Source organism: Piliocolobus tephrosceles, chromosome 17, assembly GCF_002776525.5.
Source record: "Piliocolobus tephrosceles isolate RC106 chromosome 17, ASM277652v3, whole genome shotgun sequence".
Lineage (NCBI taxonomy): Eukaryota > Metazoa > Chordata > Mammalia > Primates > Cercopithecidae > Piliocolobus > Piliocolobus tephrosceles.
In genome coordinates, this window is record NC_045450.1 from 51,382,746 (window position 1) to 51,401,786 (window position 19,041).

A 19,041-nucleotide genomic window follows, 5' to 3' on the forward strand; every position below is an offset into this window, starting at 1 on the left:
AGAGCACTACTGTAACTTCCAAGGGAGCGCTGGGAGCAGCGGGATCAGGTTTTCCGGCTCCCCGGCCTGGGCGGCAGGGAAGAATGTGCCGGGATCCACCTCAGGGATCTTTGACTCTCTTTACTGCCTGGCTGGCCAGCAGCTCCGAGGGGTGGGGTTACAGAGATTTTGAGTTCTCAGGCTAGACGGTGGCATTGCACCCCCTGTGGCAATGAGGTAGCCGAAAGCCTCGGCTTATCGGTGGGGCAGCGAGAGAGCCGGGTGCTCGCGCCAGAGGGGTTGCCAGCAGCCGTTGGGACGCGACACTGGTTCCCAGGGGAGAGCCAGCCGCTGCTGCGGCCCTGGTTCGGACGGCCAGGCCCTAGGGACCCACCATGGATCCTGGAGACGCCAAACCTGAGTCGCCCGAGGCACCTTCAGGGAACCTGAAACAACCAGAGACTGCCACAGCCCTGCCAAGTCGCGGCAGCGTAGTGAGTTCTGTACCCAAGGCACAGCGCAACGTCTCAGCGAAGACCGCATCCCGGAAGCAACCTGCAGTCTCAATTAGCACTGCGAAGTCCGCAGCCACCGCAGGTCCCCAAGGCAGTGAGGGCACCGCACCCTCAAAGAAAGCCACCACACGCCCACCCCCAACGCCCACACTCCCACCCCCAACGCCCACACTCCCACCCCCAACGCCCTCTGCACACACTGAATCCAAACTCTTAAATGAGACGGCGATCAAGGAGCGTGCGGAGGGCCGAGCCAAAGTCCCGTACAAATTCAGGGACAGCCTCAAGCGTTTTTCCTTCTCGCCCACTGGAATATTGAAGATCCTGAGAATGGTGAGCAGAGAGCTGGTGAGATCTAGCTGGGGGATGTGGCCGGCAGTGGCCTCGGGGAAATGCCCAAGGGGTGCCAGCTCCAGAAAGCTTCCATAATTTACTTTGCCACTCACCTTTGTTTTGCTTCACCTTTCCTCCCCACCGCCCCTTGCTCCCCACACACTAAACCTTTCCTACTAAACTTGCCTCTTTTTTCCCCCTATTTTTTTTTTTCTTTTCTTTATTATACTTTAAGTTCTGGGGTACACGTGCAGAATGTGCAGTTTTGTTACATAGGTATACACATGCCATGGTGGTTTGCTGCACCCATCAACCCGTCATCTACATGAGGTATTTCTCCTAATGCTATCCCTCCCCTAGTCCCCCACTCCCTACAGGCCCTGGTGTGTGATGTTTCCCTCCCAGTGTCCATGTGTTCAACTCCCGCCTGTGAGTGAGAACATGCAGTGTTTGGTTTTCTGTTCTTGCGTTAGTTTGCTGAGAATGATGGTTTCCAGCTTCATCCATGTCCCTGCAAAGGACATGAACTCATCCTTTTTTATGGCTGCATAGTATTCCGTGGTGTATATGCGCCACATTCTCTTTATCCAGTCTATCATTGATGGACATTTGGGTTGGTTCGGTTTCCTCTCACAAAGGAAATTAGGGAAGCAATGAAGATAATAGGAATCTATAAGTTAGGAAACAAAAATAATAGAATCAATCAATACAAGAGCTGTCATTTGAAAGTCCTATTAAATTGATAAACCATTGGCCAACCAAGGAAAAAAGGGGGAAGAAAGGACATATATTTAAAATTAGAAACAAGAAGGAGAAAAAAATCACAAACATCAGTGAAACTGAAAGGATCTACAGGAGTACCTTGCAAAACAGATGTGAATAATTGGATGAAATGGTTGATTTTCTAGAAGAATGTAAAGTACCAAAACTGATCCCAGAATAAGGAAAAATCTAAACAGGGCAGTATAAACATAGAAAATTTTACCCAATGAGTATCTTTCAAAAATGTATCAGGCCCAGACCCTTTTACAAGTTAACTCTTTCAAGCCTTCATGGGATATAATTCTGACACTACTATAACTTTGTCAAAGAACAGAGAAAGAAGAAATACTTCTGAACTATCTTTACACATTCAGTATAATACTGATAGGAAAACTTGACGGAGTTCAGAAAAAGAAAACAAAGTAGAGATCTCACTTGCATCAGAACAAAATATCAATGTATTAGCAGATAATATTCATCAGTACTTTTTGAAAATACAATACCACAAGAAAGAAACAGGATGATTCAACATTAAGACTCTATTAAAATAATTAACTGTATTATAAGTAAAAGGGAAAATGAGATTATATCTATCACATTATAAAAAATTAGAAGATTATGTCACAGAACATGTGACAAAATTCAACATTTGTCCCTGATTGCCAAGAAGGGAGACCAGTAAGACGGGATTATATAAATATTCCATTGACATTGTAAAAATAAACATTTCAAACTAAGATCATATTTAAACATCAGAAGTATTATTTATTAAATGAGGGGAAAAATGATGCCTACTACACCATGAGTCAATTTTTTCGGAAACCACTAGTCATAATTAGGAAGGGGAAATAATATTTGAAAAGAGGTGGCCAGGCACAGTGGCTCATATCTGTAATCCCAGCACTTTGGGAGGCCAAGATGGGCAGATCACCTCAGTCAGGAATTCAAGACCAGCCTGGCCAATATGGTGAAACCCCGTCTCTACTAAAAATACAAAAATTAGCCAGGCTTGGTGGAGCGCGCCTGTAGTCCCAGCTACTCAGGAGGCTGCGGCAGGAGAATCGTTCGAACCCAGGCGGCAGAGGTTGCAGTGAGCTGAGATCACGCCACTGCACTCCAGCCTGGGCGACAGAGCCAGACTGTCTCAAAAAAAACAAAAAGAGGTAAAATAAATCCTTTCTTTCAGCTAATATGATTGTATATCTAGAAAAACCCAAATCAACTGGAAACAATTTAGAGCCAGATAATTTAGTTAGGTGAGTCATTATTGTGTTAATAAATAAAAGCTTTCCTAGACAAATAACCACTTAAAATATAAGAAAATATTTTGGCCGGGCACGGTGGCTCACACCTGTAATCCCAGTACTTTGGGAGGCTGAGGCAGGCAGATCATGAGGTCAGGAGATCGAGACCATCCTGGCCAACATGGTGAAACCCTGCCTCTACTAAAAATACAAAAATTAGCCGGGTGTAGTGGCACGTGCCTGTAATCCCAGCTACTCGGGAGGCTGAGGCAGGAGAATCGCTTGAACCTGTGAGGCGGAGGCTGCAGTGAGCTGAGATTGCGCCACTGCACTCTAGCCTGGCGACAGAGCAGGACTCCATCTCAAAAAAAAAAAAAAAAAGGAAAATATTTCTCTTTACAACAGTAATCAAAATGATCAAATATCTAAAAATAAGTGAAATGTGATATACATACAGGAAGAAAACTTTAAAACTCTCCTGAGAGATATTTTTTGAAAACCACTAAAATAACTGGAAAGACATACTTTGTTCTTGAGAAAAACTAAATTCTGTAATTTTTCCAAATTATAAGTGAGTATTTCATTTAGAAATCCCAACTCAAATGCCAACAGGCTTAGTCTGGGGAACTTGACCAACACAAACATGGCAGACATAAACAGTCTGAGAATTAGTAATAAGAGGAAGACTAGGCCAAACAATAACTCTGTATAGAGTGAACTGTCTATAACTTAGAGTACTAGAGAAGGAAGCAGCAATTCAATGGAAGAGAACAGTCTCAAGAGACCAAACTACATCTGAGAATTTAGTATATGATAAAGGTTGGATTGATCTGAAATCAGATCAGTGGGGATAATACTGGCATTTGCCAATAAATGATGTTGAGATAATCAGCAGCTGTTTGGAAAGAAAGAAAACGGAGGCTCTTCCTCACGGTTTCTACCAAAATCAATGTATATGTACTTTACCAGTATATATACAGACTTCTTTCTAGTATGAAATATAAACTGCTAATAGTGGTTACTTTTAAGGAGAGAGACTAAGGTTGGGTTGGGGGAAGAGAAATAAATTGATTTTTTTTATCCCTCTATACTATGTGCTTTTATTATTTTTATGTATTTCATTTCTTCAAAATATAAGAAATGTTAAAAATGTATGTGCAAAGCAGTATAGGCCACTGTACTGCAATATAATCATATGTATATTCTGACAATGTAGATTTTTTTAAATCATGCATTAAAACAAATCCTGTTTCTTTTCTTGCAGAGTCTTATCATAGGAGCATTAGCTTGTTTCATCATCGCCCAAGCCAATGAGTCATTTATAACAATCACAATTCTGGAAATCTTCATCGTCCTTTTTTTTATTCTAATATATATGCTAACCCTTCACCACTTGCTGACCTATTTACATTGGCCCTTACTTGTAAGTGTTCATTTTTACAATTCTTCAAATCCAAGCTTTGCCCTCAGCCCCCGAGTAAGGGCTCTCCTTAAGTGAAAACAACAGATCTCTCTCTCTAGACAAGGACATAGCTGAGCTGTGACAGTTAGGGTGTTGCCCTGGTCCAGAAAGATTCCTTGGATCCTTGTGCCTGCAGGACAGCCAACACACCCCTGCTCCAGCCCTGAGTGTAAAACCCCTCATTATGGCACTAGACACGTGGTACTTTTCAGCTTGTCCTGAAAAAAAAAAAATTTACTTAGTACATAAAGTAGGTAAGCACATTTCTCACCCATTGCTTGTGAAACAGTGCATGCTTCTACTTTGCAGAGAGCACTCTGATTATAAACATTCTCCCCAAAAGCAAAAGTTGATATGATGGCATTGTAGAAAATTGCTATGCATACCCTTAAAGATTGTACAGTCAACCTGTGTGTGTGTGTGTGTTAGGGTCCCTATCACAAAGAGGTGCCGGACTATCCAGAAAAAGACATTACAGAGCCTTCTTTAATAGCTTTTCCCAGACTTTCACATTCTTTTGAACAACTGCTAAAGCTAATCCCTCGGGTCTCAGACTAGAGAGGCAGTATGGTTTTGTCCAGAGACAGCCATGGGCCCGGATTCTGGCCCTGCCACCTTACTAGCCATGTAACCTTTAGCCTCAGTTTCCCCATTTAAGAAATACGGAGAAGGAAGAGTGTGATAATAACTACCTCATAGGGTTCCTGAAATATTTAAATGTGTGCAAAGCCAATAACATAGTATGTGACACAAAGTAAACATTCTAATGTCCAAAAAGAACAGCCACCCATCAGACCATCAGATAGCTGGGTGGCGTTGGCCATTCTGTCTTGCGCTGTGAACAATCCTAATTCAGAGCTTAGGCCTCTTCCACATCCCACTTCCTTATAGAACATTTTTCTAACCTTCAAGTCAGAATGTTCCTTTTGAGCTAAAACTCAAATATTGTCTTCAAATCTCTGAGAGATTTTCTGCAAAGGCTGCTGAGCTCTCTCTGTCCCACAGAATGCCGAGTACAGGAAGCAGACAAAGCAAATATGAGCAACTTTGATTGAACATGTGGAAGACTCTTTTAGTTATGGAGAGGTTTCTCAGGGGAAACTCAAATCTCTGTCCATGGAAATTTTCAAGAAGGGAAGGTAAAGTAACCATTTTTGAGCATATACTATGTGCCAGACACTTTTTCATGTTACCTTATTTAATCCTCACAACAACCCAGTGAGGTTATGGTCATCCCTCACCCCCGATTTAACAGATGAGAAAATTGGATTAAAGACATTCAATTGTCCGTGGCCATATTTAGGTGCCAGAAACTCAGATATGCACCCAGGTCTATCTGACTCTAAAGCCCAGACTCTCTCCAGACTTTACAAACTATTATCTTGTGATGGTTTTCCATCTCCATTCTCCATTAAGGTAAGAAACTCAGTGAAACTACGACTCTATGTCATCCTCAGATTCTCTACATTTTTTCTCTGTATCTTGTTTCCTCATGATTTTCTTAAAATACAGCACCAAAGGTGAATTGGTTATCCTGGTGGGTGTACACAGGCCCTTGGGGGTGGGTGACTGATAGCTCCACAGCACCATCAGCTATGGTCAGGAGGACCAGAGCCCTCTGAGAAATGGACTCACACAGGCTGGGTCCACACATAAAGCTGGAGAGGGCCAGGAGATGTCATATTTTGCTGTAGGGTCCAGCGGAAATGCCCAAGAAGCATCCCAGACAGAGGTAAGAACTAGGATCGCCTGAGCATGAACCGTGAGTGTCCTATGAGAGAACCTGTTCTCACAGTGGTCACAGAAAGTTCAACCCAGCTCTTGTAGGGTTACAGGCCTTTGGTCAACTCCAGTAAAGCCAGCCCCCCTTGCTGTGTCTGTCTTAAGTGACAGTATCCTCTTTTTGGGGGATGACTATGGGAGCCCAGAGGTGATTCGGAGCCCCTGTCTTTTCCTGCTACTGCCCTCGAGAGCACAGGCCAGGCCTGGCACAGCACAGGATATGCCTTGTGAGCTCCCAGGAGCTTCATGGTGGGGAAACTCTGTGTTACCAAGACGGCTGCCCAGTTATTCTGATGTTCGGCCCACACTATCAGGATACGTAGGACACATAGTGAGCAACCACACAGTCTGATGTTCGGCCCACACTATCAGGATACACAGGACACATAGTGAGCAGCCACACAGTTGGTCAGATGGTAAGTGATCTAATGAACTTGGGAGTTTTTGAAAAAGACTCATCAAAACAGGACCCAAATTGCATTCTCTTCTCCTATCCAGTCCTTTCCTTTCAAATCCGCTCTTTCTGATTCTGTGAGATGAAGGATGTGTACTTACACAATTTTTCAGAGGGGCAAGTAGCTACACTGTGAGGCCTTGGCACAGCAGGAAATGTGCTAGTTTCGTAAGGCTATTGGTGCTAGGAGGTGATGACATGGCACTTCAGAAGGTAGGCAGGCTTAGAATCAAGCTTCAGGAGTCACTTGGGACCTTATGATAAGGTCAGTGCGGGAAGCCATAGAACACACAGTCAATTTCATACTAGAACTGTTTTGAGTCGAGCTCTGCACAGCTTCAGAGACTTGCCCACAGCTGAGAGTGCCCAGCATGCAGCTACCACTTCTTTCAGCCCTTCCCTCCAGGCAAGAAGGCTTGGCTCCCAGGAGGTATGGCATTAGGGTAAGAAGTACTGACTTTAAGTGGTGATTTCTAACTTAAAGGCTCATAAAAGGATAGAGTTCCTTATTTCCCTATTCCAATTATTGTTTGACAAAGGGGTGAGGGTAAAAGTCTCCACCAGGGAGACAAGAGTGTGATACATCAGGGCTTGGACTCAGCAGGGAAGCCCCAAAGAGAACTGACTGCAGATACAGGTGACCTGCTGAGATCTGTGGGCTCTGGGACCATATTTTGTCAAGGCCCCCTCCTCTAGACAGAGGATGGACCCATACTCTGAGTTGCAGCTGTGAAGGGTGTGCCAGGGACCCTGCCACCATGGGGAAGGCACAGGTCCCGCTCTCAACCCCTAACCTATGTTAGGGCCTATGAGGTCTCCTCAGATGGGCTCTTGGTGTTCTTGATTCATGTGAACTCACAGAATAAACATGTCAGCTTCCACAGCACTGGTTTTACCTGCAGACTTGAGAGTGGAATTAAATCAGCAAATAATTTAAACCCATTTTTACCAGCATGAGTCTGCATCAAAGCTAGGAAAAGTGCAATTTTCCTCACCCCACACATACTCTTCATTTTTAGGTTTACCAACTCTACCCACTCTAGCCTAGTATCAGGTACCAAGATACCTAAGAAATTATGAATTCAAATTATTGTCTTCTAAATAGCTCATATTTTAAACACTTCTACATCATAAAAAATATAATCCGGCATGGTCAGAGAAACTGAGTTCTGGTGAAGCAGATGTTTTTGCCAACAGAAAGCAATTTTTTAAAAAGAATATAATAAACATTTTAAACTAAAACAAAAAATGAAACCAATGAAAGTTGCAATTAGTTGAATACCAGATAATATTCATTGTTTGTAAATTCCTGTTACAAATACTACATTTTGTGAAACAATTCATGTTTAATGTTTTTCTTTTTTTTCTTTTTCTTCTTTTTTTTTTTGAGATGGAGTCTTACTGTGTTGCCCAGGCTGGAGTGCGATGGCACGATCTTGGCTCACTGCAAGCTCCACCTCCCAGGTTCAAGCGATTCTCCTGCCTCAGCCTCCTGAGTAGCTGGGATTATAGGCACGTGCCACTGTGCCTGGCTAATTTTTGTATTTTTGGTAGAGACAGGATTTCACCATGTTGGCCAGGCTGGTCTCAAACTCCTGACCTCAGGTGATTCACCCACCTCAGCCTCCCAAAGTGCTGGGATTACAAGCTTGAGCCACTGTGCCTGGCCTGTTTAACTTTTTTCCTAATATTCAGTGTTTTTTTTTTTTTTTTAATAAGCACTCATCATTAAGGCATCTTTCTCTTTCCCACTTATAATTCTACACGATTTTAATATCTCAGAGAATAGTTTGGAAGCTTTATGGAATAATTGTCAAGAAAAAACACATTTCTCATTTTAGTCAGAGAAGGCTACCTGACCCAATAAGGTATTTAAAGGGGAAAGAAAAATATAACAAGTAAGGATGATATTTATGAGGGAAGTGGAAGTCCTCCCGCACACGGCCAAGCTCAGCTGCAATTTTAACACAGCCATCAGGGATATCTGTCTCCGCCCAGATGAGGCAAATAAGAGGGTCTGTGTCTGAGGCAAAAGGGAGGAGGTTAGCAGAAGAAGGCCCATGGGCACTCAAATCAGACTGACCAAGGTCATAGCCACTTACTGGCTGAACAACCCTGGGCAGGTTGCTTACCCATCTGTAAACTGGGGATAATGAGAGTGTGTTGTGAGAATCAAATGAGATCACATATTAACACATTGGCACAGTAAGTGCTCAATAAATGTGAGCTAGCTATAATAGAAATGTTAGATGTAAGGCGAACCTTAGCTCCAGTAGACAGTTCAGGAGAGCACTTCTTTGTAAGTAAGAACCACAGTAAACTATAATGTCCATAGTCCCACAAGGAGATAAAATTATGACAGGAAGTTAAAGACTGGCTGGGCCTGGTCTGTGGTTGGTTTATTATTATCATTATTGATGTGCTTTTTTTCAAATTGTTGTAATCTAAGACCACAGCTGGTTAGTGGTCAGAGAAACTGAGCTCTGGTTATGTAGATGTTTTGGCCAACAGAGAGCAATTTTTTAAAAAAGAATATTTGACTTTTGAAGTTTACACTCTGTTTCTCAGTTGTAAGAGTCCTTGTTCACATCTTTGACTACCTTGGTTTATACAATCCTCAGGTGTAAGCTTCCTGCAAATCTGCAAACCACTGTTCCTGCCTCAGTCAGGCCTGCCCACTATGGGCAGACCTCTCGCTTAGCCTGCAGAACCCCACGGGACTTACTTCCAACCTCCACCAGCCCTGCTACATACCCCTGTTCCAGTGTTAACTACCAGGCACCAAAACAGTAGGCATTAGTGCCTTTCCAAGAGGCAAGTCACATTCCACAATAGGGCTCCTCGGTCGCCAACCCCAACAGGAAGAACACCTAGAGTTTGCAGAGAGTTTACTATCTGTTAACATTTTGAGGGCAGATATGAACTTACATTTTGATGCACTCCTACAAGCTACTAGATGCCAGGCATGTTATCAGATGCTTTCAGATTCATTATGCCATTTAATCCTCAGACCCAATGAACCGCAGTCATTATCCCCATATTACAAATTAGCAAGTTGGCAGACTGTTGATAAAATATGCCCCATCTAGGAATTGGCAGGCCAAAAGAGTTCATCAACAAAAATACTCAACTGATTGGTGCTGTATCATTTTGACCCTCCAGACCCATTCCACAGAAAATGCCAAAGAGGGATTGGACGCTGCACTTCCAGACTAGGAGAATAGCTCATTTCCTCCTTATTTGGGTGTCACTGATGGGAGGCAATAGTGAGATGAGTTCTGATTCCACCCGTTATTCAATCCTAGGCAGCTGAAAAACTCCAAGCCTCCACCATGTCCTTTGTAAACGGGATGATGACAATTCTGACTTTGGAGGCTGCTTTGTGAGGGTTAAATGAGGTCAAATGACGGACTGGGAAATGCTTGGCACATCAAAGAGCTCCATTGGAGCCATTGTGATTCCATGATAACATATACTGGATGGCAGTGCTCCTTGCTGTGTTTGGACTAGTGCACCAAAAAGATGACATTACCAAGGCAGACCATCAAGACTCAAAGACTTAAGCTATTCAGATTAGGTGTCTGGCCAATATTGTGGTTATGTTCTCCAGGCTTTTGCCTCTAGCCATACACTGCTGCCACTGACACACTGCGTTCTCCTTCTTCCATTATTGTTTTGCTAAGAAAGCTCAGCCACTGCTCACCCAGGAGGGCACTGCCACCCACTCATCCTCACTCTTCATTTCAGCACCCAAAGAAGCAGGTTGGGCTAGCAGTTAAAGAACTCAGGACTGGCCAGGCACCATGGCCCACGCCTATGATTCCAGCACTTTAGGAGGCCGAGGCAGGCGGATCACCTGAGGTCAGGAGTTCATGACCATCCTGGCTAACATGGAGAAGCCCTATCTCTACTAAAAAATACAAAAATTAGCTAGGCATGGTGGCAGGCATCTGTAATCCCACCTACTCATGAGGCCGAGGCAGAGATTTGCTTGAACCTGGGAGGCGGAGGTTGCAATGAGCCAAGATCGCACCATTGAACTCCAGCCTGGGCAACAAGAGCGAAACTCCGTCTCAAAAAAATACAAAAACCTCAGGACTGAAATCCAGTTGAAACGCAGAAGGAGCACAATGAGCCTGCAGATGTCGGGGCACACTCAATTCTGGCCATCTTTCAGGAAAGAGCAGAAAACATTCACTCCAGAATATCAGACCTGCTCCTCAGATGAGTTCATATGCTCTTGGGACACGTGAACTCACAGAATAAACGTGGCCTAATTTCCAGAGCATTGGCTTTACCTGCAGATTTGGGAGAAGTAAACCAACAATTAAAGTGCTCATCTAAAATTTTATTTTTATATTAAAACAAATGAGTTATGGAATAGAATGCAGAATTTACATTAAAAAAACAAGACTTTCCAAAAACTTCACATTTATGGAGGGCCAGTTTGGGCTAGGCCCCTTGATCACTAGGTTTTTTCATGCTCACTTTCCTATTCCCTTTATGGAAAAAGTTGTCAGCTTTTTTTCTAATGGTATTCTTTAATGAAAATAAACCTGTTCCTACAGACAAAGTCATATCTAGGATCTTAAAATCACATAAACTCATGTCTCTGGACGATGTAAGAATTATGCCTCTGAGGGTGCCTCCTCATCTTAATCAAATGGAAAGTTTTTAAAAGGCATCTATTCTTAGATGTGTAATTGACCAGTTTTAATATTTATGAAATTATGTTTTTGTGTAAACTTGATAAATTTCAATTCTTTATTACAGGATCTTACCAACAGTATCATTACAGCTGTGTTCCTTTCAGTAGTTGCCATCTTGGCCATGCAAGAAAAGAAAAGAAGGCATTTATTCTATGTCGGAGGGGTAAGTAGAGGCCTTCATGACTCCATTTAAGATCAGTATTCCGACCAGGCACGGTGGCTCACACCTGTAATCCCAGCACTTTGGGAGGCTGAGGCGGGCAGATCACAAGGTCAGGAGATCGAGACCATCCTGGCTAACATGGTCTCTACTAAAAAATACAAAAAATTAGCCAGGCATGGTGGTGGGCACCTGTAGTCCCAGCTACTTGGGAGGCTGAGGCTGGAGAATGGCGTAAACCTGGGAGGCGGAGCTTGCAGTGAGCCAAGATCGTGCCACTGCACTCCAGCCTAGGCAACAGAGTGAGACCCCGTCTCAAAAAAAAAAAAAAAATCAGTATTCCAAGACTTTGAAAAGGGAAATTGGCAGACCCCATTATATCATTAACCAAGCAAAATCCCCACTACCACCCACTCTCCTTCTTGCACTGACTTCTTCAGGCGATACGAAGTTGCACAAACTCTGAGCTCATGAAAATCTTAATTCTAACATGCATTCTCCAAATAGGTACAAAAACAAGAGTCTGCTAAACCCCTTTTGAGAATTGTAGACACTATTTTTGAAATGTTAAGCAAGATCTTTTTGTCTATAAATAGGACTTTGATTTTCTGGACCAGAGAATTGTATTTTAAAGACAGATAAGAGAGATTGTAAGGGGGGAAAAGTGTACTGTCTAAAGTGAATAATCCAGCCTATTCAGGAAGGAAGGAAGGAAGGAAGCTAGCTGCCACACATTGAAGTGCCCAGTATATGCCCTGCACCAGGCGAGGCACACTCTGATTTAATCTTTACAACTCTCATTTGTACAGATATAGGAACTGAGGTTAAATACTTTGCTCTGGGTCACAAGACTGGGACAAACTGGGACTCAAAAGAAATGGCAGATCAAATGCTTGGAAGATTCAGGGGGTCAGGAGGGGAGGTAGGGCTTTGGTTTAAGAAGTTAAACAATGAGAACATAAATTAATGCAGAAAAAGGAGTTTATCTGAATTCATTCCATAATCAATAAATATCTATCAATCCCATTGGATCGTGCCAGACATGCGCTCAGTGCTGGGGATAGAGCCCCTTCCCCTTTGGGTAAGCTCACAGATTCGCGGGGCAAGACACCTAGGAAAACTCATTGAGCAGCCAGGAATTAAGTGACGGTAAAGAGAAGCATCCAAGGCTGTCAAGAGTCCCAGAGTGCACAGGGGAATATCCGTGCCATGGGCCCCTGGTCCCCATCCGCTGACTCCGCAATCACTCCTTCTACTGCCAGGAGTTCCCACCCCCAGTTCTCCATTTCTTGCCTGGAGGGCAGCATCCCACCACGCCCCTCACTGGTCTTCCCGCCTCCAGCCTGGTTCACTTTCGTTCACCTCATGGCCACTGAAAGTAGGTTTTCTGAGTCTCACACCTAACCTCTTTGATAGAGTCCCAGATCCTGCACCTCTGCCCACCTCAACTCTGCCCACTTCTCAGCTGGCACCAGAGGTCCTGGGCACACCAGATTCCTTAGAGACCCTAGTCCAGTGCCTGGGTTCTCCTCCTCCCCTTAGGAATTCCTTCCTGCCCTTTGCAAACATAGCCCAAAAGCCTTTCCACGGAGAGGCCTTTTCAGGACCTACCCCTACCTGCAGCCACCTAGGGCCACTGCCCTTCCCTAGTCCTTTCCTGGTGCCTCAGACATCAAGCGAGGCTACTACTGGCAACAAAATCCCCCATTTCCAAAATCCCTTTTTCTGGGAAAGGCAGAGTGGGCCTGCAGCAGGCAACTGGACAGGCGCCAAGAAAGTAGTGAAGGGTCAGAGAGGACAGGAGGCCGCCCGCAGCGCCCACCCTGGATAGGGATAGGTTCAAGGGGTTGCTACCGACCTGCAAAATAACCCCGTCTTTCCTTCTCGCATATGGTCTTGTATCTGACAGTCCCTGTGTCTCACAGCGGTAATCGTGTGTTGCCTCGATGCGTTTGTGGTCACCAAGATGATGAGGACTAACTTGAAAAGATTCCTGGGAATCGAATTTGAAAGCAAGCTTTCCCCCGCCAAGGACGCCTACCCCGAAACTGGCCCCGACGCCCCGCAGAGGCCCGCCTGAAGCCAGCCCCGCGCCCTAGCAGATGCACGTGTCTGTCCAATCTCTGCCTCCGAGCCCACCCCCGAGCTCGCGTGCTGTCACCCATTCCGGCCTATGTGACCATAAAATTAGGGCTACTGCTTTTATTGAGAATATCTGCTTCCTCTCTTTGCCTTGTGTAAAAGTCGTGTCGTATTTTCCTGCGCAAGTCGCGTTGTATTTTCCTGCGCGTGGCGCTGCGCCCGCGGAGCTCAGGACGGTGACCCGGGGCTCGCAGCCCCCCGACCCGGCAGTGGAGCGGCGGCTTACAGACCTGGGGCTGCCTGGAGACGCCGGGATGGGACCGCGAGGGCAGCTCCGCGCCGAGGTGGGACCAGCGGTTTGGGAACGGAGGTGGGGCCCGTCGGGGGCCGGCGCGTGGAGGGTGGGCGGATCCGGCCACTGCGGGGTGGGTGGGAGCTGCGCCAGGAGAGGGGCGCGCGTGGAGAGGGCTCGGGAGTTGACATTCGGTGGTCCTGGCAGTTAGCTGAGCGCGCCCTCTGAGCCGCTCGGTTGACACCAGGCTCTCTAGTAGGCCTGGCCTACCCAGAAACAGCAGGAGAGAAGAAACAGGCCAGCTGTGAGAAGTCAAGGACACCGAGTCAGTCATGGCACCTAAGGCGGCAAAGGGGGCTAAGACAGAGCCAGCTCCACCTCCAGCCGGGGCCAAACCCGAGGAGGACAAGAAGGACGATAAGGAGCCATTGGAGAAACCTCGAAAGTTGGTGCAGCCCAAGCACGAAGTGGGCACCAGGAAGGGGTGTCGCCGCTACCGGTGGGAATTAAAAGACAGCAATAAAGAGTTCTGGCTCTTGGGGCACGCTGAGATCAAGATTCTGAGTTTGGTGAGTTAGACTGGTATCCCTGGATGGGGGTCTTTGGCTGAGGGTGGGGAGAAGGAGGAGGAGGCTCCGGGAGTCCTCAGAGAGATGGTTAGAGGCCCTTGCTGCTGGCTGAGGTGTCTATGTCTCACTGCAGGGCTGCCTAATAGCGGCAATGATACTGTTGTCCTCACTCAGCGTGCACCCCATCTTGAGGCTTATCATCACCATGGAGATATCCATCTTCAGTTTCTTCATCTTACTGTACAGCTTTGCCATTCATAGATACATACCCTTCATCCTGTGGCCCATTTCTGTAAGTAAGGGGCGATGGGGAGTGCCTGCATCCAGAATGCTGATTATGTGTGTGTGTTGGCACCTGGAAAGTCACAGAACGGAGAGACACACCTCACCTCCCATAGCTGTGCCTGGGTCAGGGGCTCAGAACATCCGTGGGGCCCAGGCAGAGGCAGCTGGGTGCAAGAGGGGTAGCTAGGCAGAAAATGCTCCAAAAAAGCCTGTCTGTGTGTTGGAGTGAGAGTGGGAAACTCTTACCTACCCGGTGGTCAAAGAGGGCCTGAGCCTTTGTTCTCTTTAGGGCAAGGGGAGGTGTAGCAATTAGTTGTTCCTCCAAACTCCTGTGCCAGCTCACACTTGACAGGAAATCACCCCAGAAGGACCCCATTCCCAAAATTCAAAGAATAAAATTACTCTCCCATAAGTCAATAAAATAAGACAAAAATGGGAATTTTTTTTCAAAAAATCACTTCTAAAGCAGTGTTAGGTCTCCAGTGAATATCCCTAAAAAGGATACTTGGATCAGGATGTTCAACCCAAAGCAGTCATCTAGTGGAATGAGACAAAACTGGGCAAAGTACTGAATCATTCCTAGCCTGTTTCCTCATCTGTAACATAGGGACAGTCATATTCCTTGCAGAATTGACATTCAATCCTGAGGATTAAATGTAAATTGCTTGACACTGTGCCTGAGGACTCATGGAGTTGAATCCCTCACCTGTGTAATCACAGGGCACACCCACCTAACCCCTTGCCAGTCAATGAAGACCCCAATTCCCAAGTCCCTTTGTTCATTGCACATTCACAGCCTGCCTCCCGAGCCCTCTTGTTCACTGTTTCACTCACTTTACACTTGAGGAAATTGGCTTAGAATGGCCAAGCAACTTGCCCCCAGCTCACTTAGCTGGTAAGTAGCAGAAAAAAGCTTTGAACTTAGCTTTATGAGTACATTTCATCCTGCCTTCTTGTTAAAAGCTATTAAGGTCCAGGGATCCAGAGGTCTTGGTGAGGTAGATGAGGACCTCCAATACAGGGAGAAAGGACAGGAGGGCCAAATAAGGACTCTCAGAAAAGGGACAAGCAGAGGACAAGGTAAAAGGACAGGCAGAGGACAAGTTCCTAAACAAGGAGCCTGAGAAGACATTTTTAGTTCCAGCAAGATGAAAAACCAGTGAACCCTGAAAATCTTCCTGCTGTGCTTATCTAAAAATACCAGGGGAAATGTAACCAGTATTGCTTTAACTGAATGAATGGTGGGCAAAAGAAATGAAAACACAGAGGCGCCAGAAATGGAAAACGGGGCAGTGATCACATAAGCTGCAAAGTATGAGTGGGAATGGTCCACGAGGTAGTGTCTCAGGAACCTACAGCATGAATTTTCATGCACTCTCAAGTCAGGAAATAAGGCCTTGATCCTAAGCAAAGTGGGAATTTAGAACTGAAAACCCTGTATAAAGCCAGCACCCTGGAAAGGCTACCCCCTTAGGGAAAACATGGACAAAGACACATACCCTTCTTATTCCCAACACAGAGGAATAAGAAAACATGTTCATTTCTGCCTGAGTGTTGAGTGGGCAGAGAGGAAGTCTTCCTTGAGAAATAAAAACGTTAAGCCTGCCCTTTGTACAGATTGGAGTTTGAATTTTTGTTACCTGCAGCCTAGAAACCTTCATGTAGCCCAGAAACCTTCATCCCTGGGAATTACCATAAAAATTAATCCCAGTCTGATGACATTCTGCTGCTATCCTTGGACTCCTGATAGAAATAAATGCAAAATCACAATCAGGGCATGAAGAGATTCTCACAGAGGGGCGGGGGGAAAACCTTGTCAAAAATGAACTAATAATTCAAAACTACAAAACGCCTAATTTAAAAAAATCCCCATTACTTAGAATCAACAAACACAACAGATGGATTAGAATCCTGAGAATATGAGATAATAGAAGAGCTATCTGAGAATAATAATATATTTTAAGTGATTATAGACACAAGAGTCCTGAGAAAAGAATAAGACACTATGAGGACAGAATAGACAGATTTTTTAAAAGTACAGTGTCTAGAATAGAAAATATAGTTATTGAAATAAAAATGTCAGTAGATGAATTCAAAAACAGATCAGACATAGCTGAAGAGGGAACTGTTAACTGAAAGGTATGGGGAAATACCCAGAACACAGCGCAGAGAGAGAAAGAAAATAAGAAAGAGATTGAGACAGAACATGGAGTGAGAACATCCATCAAGGTTGTCGGGCTGGGTGTGGTGGCTCACACCTGTAATCACAGCACTTTGGGAGGCTGAGGTGAATAGGTCCCTTTGGTCCAGGAGTTTGAGACCAGCCTGGGCAACATAGGGAGACCCTGTCTCTACAAAAAAAAAATTAAAAATTAGCCAAGCATAGTGGCACATGCCTGTCATTCCAGCCACTCAGGAGACTGAGGTGGGAGGATGACTTGAACCCAGGAGGTCAAGGCTACAGAGAGCTTTGATGGTGCCACGGCACTCCAATCTGAGTGACAGAGCGAGACCCTGTCTAAAAAATAATAAAAGAGGTGTCAAGAAGCTAGGCACAGTGAGTTGTGCCTATAGTCCCAGCTACTCAGGAGGCTGAGGCAAGAGGATCTCTTGAGTCCAAGAGTTCAAGGCTGTAGTGTGCAGTGATCACACCTGTGAATAACCACTGCACTCCAGCCTGGGAAACAAACAAGACCCTATCTCTTAAAAAAAAAAAAAAAAGAAAAACAAGCAGGGGGAGGGGTTGGCATGTGGTTAACGCCTGTAATTCCAACACTTTGGGAGGCCGAAGTGGGAGGATTTCTTGAGGCCAGGAGTTCAAGATAAAGAAAAAAACTTCAATAAAAAATTTTAAAACTTATTAAGAGAATAGATGAGAGGAAATATTCAAGAGAATGGAGGCCAAGAATAGTGGCTTACACCTGTAGTCCCAGCACTTTGGGAGGCCAACATGGGAGGATTGCTTGAGCCCAGGAATTCAAGACCAGCCTGGACAACATCATGAGACCTTCCGCTTGTCTCCACAAAAAATTAGCCAGGCATGGTGGCACATGCCTGAGGTCCCATCTACTCAGGAGGCAGAGTTGGGAGGATCACTTGAGCCCAGGAAGCTGAGGCTGCAGTGAGCTGTAATCCCATCACTGCATTCCAGACTGGGAGATAGACAGAGACCCTGTCTCAGAAAAAAAAAAAAAAGGAGCAAGAATGGAGAAGAGGAGATATTCATACTGATAATGACTGAGAACTTTCCGTATTTCATGAGTGGTGTCACTGAAAAATGGCATAATAGGGAACCCCAAAATTTTGTCTCTCTACTGCAGCAATGAGTAACCTAGCAAAAACTGTCAGAACTAACTTATTAAGAACCCAAATCTAATTAAAAACTTAGAACAGCTAGAGGAGTGCTTAACAAAGGAAGAAGCTGCTGGATTTTGGTAAGAGAGGCTTGTGCACTTTAATTTACCTGCTGGGCATCTCTTACCCCCACAGCTTGGCAATGGCTATGAAGACAGCAGCCCAAATTCCTGGTGAAACCTGCTAGTGACCAGCATAAAGAGCTATTTTCGTGTATGTGTTGTGAGACAAGGTCTTACACTGTCATCCAGGCTGGAGTGCAGTGGTGCAATCGATATCTCATTACATTACAGACTTCGTTCTCAAAGAATTGTGGTTGTATGTTTGTTTGGACCTGTCTGACGATTACCTAAGAGATTGGTCCAGGAACTTGCCTTTGTTTCACCTGCCTCAGAACTTTCTCAGGGATGAAGCAGCCTCCCAGGTAGCATTTGTCAAAAACATTTAAAGGGAAATATACTTGCCTCACCCACTTGAGACAAGATAAAACAGTGAGTCAAGCAGTAGACAGACCAGAAAGTCTGGGAAGAAAGAGACTGAGAAAGGAGATATATTAGGGAATCTAGAAGACTACACACATTCCCAGGGCTGGACAAATACTCAGAAATGACCTAAGAAGACCCTAAGCTTCCACCTTTGGTCGACCATTAGGCTCTGCACAATCAGGAGGTGAGAACTACGACGGAGTTGTAAACAGCCTGGCCAAATGTTGATAAAGTGCCCCAACACAGAACCAACCTGCAAAGACCAGTAATGTTTTTGTTCATTTGTTTCCAAGCATTTAGGAAAATCTCTGTCAAATCACTAGCTGAGGCTGGGCGCGGTGGCTCACGCCTGTAATCCCAGCACTTTGGGAGGCCGACGCGGGTGGATCATGAGGTCAGGAGATCAAGACCATCCTGGCTAACACAGTGAAACCCCATCTCTACTAAAAATACAAAAAATTAGCCGGGCATCGTGGCAGGCACCTGTAATCCCAGCTACTCAGGAGGCTGAGGCAAACTCCTGACGTTTGAAACCAGCCTGGCCAACATGGTGAAGCCCCATTTCTACTAAAAG

At 45.1% G+C, this 19,041-nt stretch overlaps 2 protein-coding genes across 3 annotated transcripts in view; both read left to right on the plus strand.

The window, feature by feature from the left end:
• Position 1: 1 nt before the first annotated feature.
• On the plus strand, positions 2–13,612 carry CMTM1 (CKLF like MARVEL transmembrane domain containing 1). Of its 2 annotated transcripts, XM_023210104.3 has the most exons (4): positions 2–827; positions 4,098–4,256; positions 11,305–11,403; positions 13,310–13,612. In XM_023210104.3, the coding sequence occupies exons 1-4, from the start codon at positions 375–377 to the stop codon at positions 13,478–13,480; spliced, it is 882 nt and encodes a 293-aa protein (XP_023065872.1). In that variant the 5' UTR covers positions 2–374; the 3' UTR covers positions 13,481–13,612. The 2 variants fall into 2 exon arrangements, 1 of the variants encoding a protein (XP_023065872.1); XR_002731248.1 differs by lacking the exons at positions 2–827; positions 4,098–4,256 and adding an exon at positions 5,053–5,434.
• A 354-nt stretch (positions 13,613–13,966) lies between these two features.
• Positions 13,967–19,041, plus strand: part of CMTM2 (CKLF like MARVEL transmembrane domain containing 2) — a 14,151-nt gene continuing 9,076 nt past the window's right edge. The window contains exons 1-2 of the mRNA XM_023209862.1: positions 13,967–14,343; positions 14,477–14,635. Of these exons, the coding sequence (XP_023065630.1) occupies positions 14,107–14,343; positions 14,477–14,635 (396 nt within the window). The 5' untranslated portion in view covers positions 13,967–14,106. The remainder of the gene's footprint in view (positions 14,344–14,476; positions 14,636–19,041) is intronic.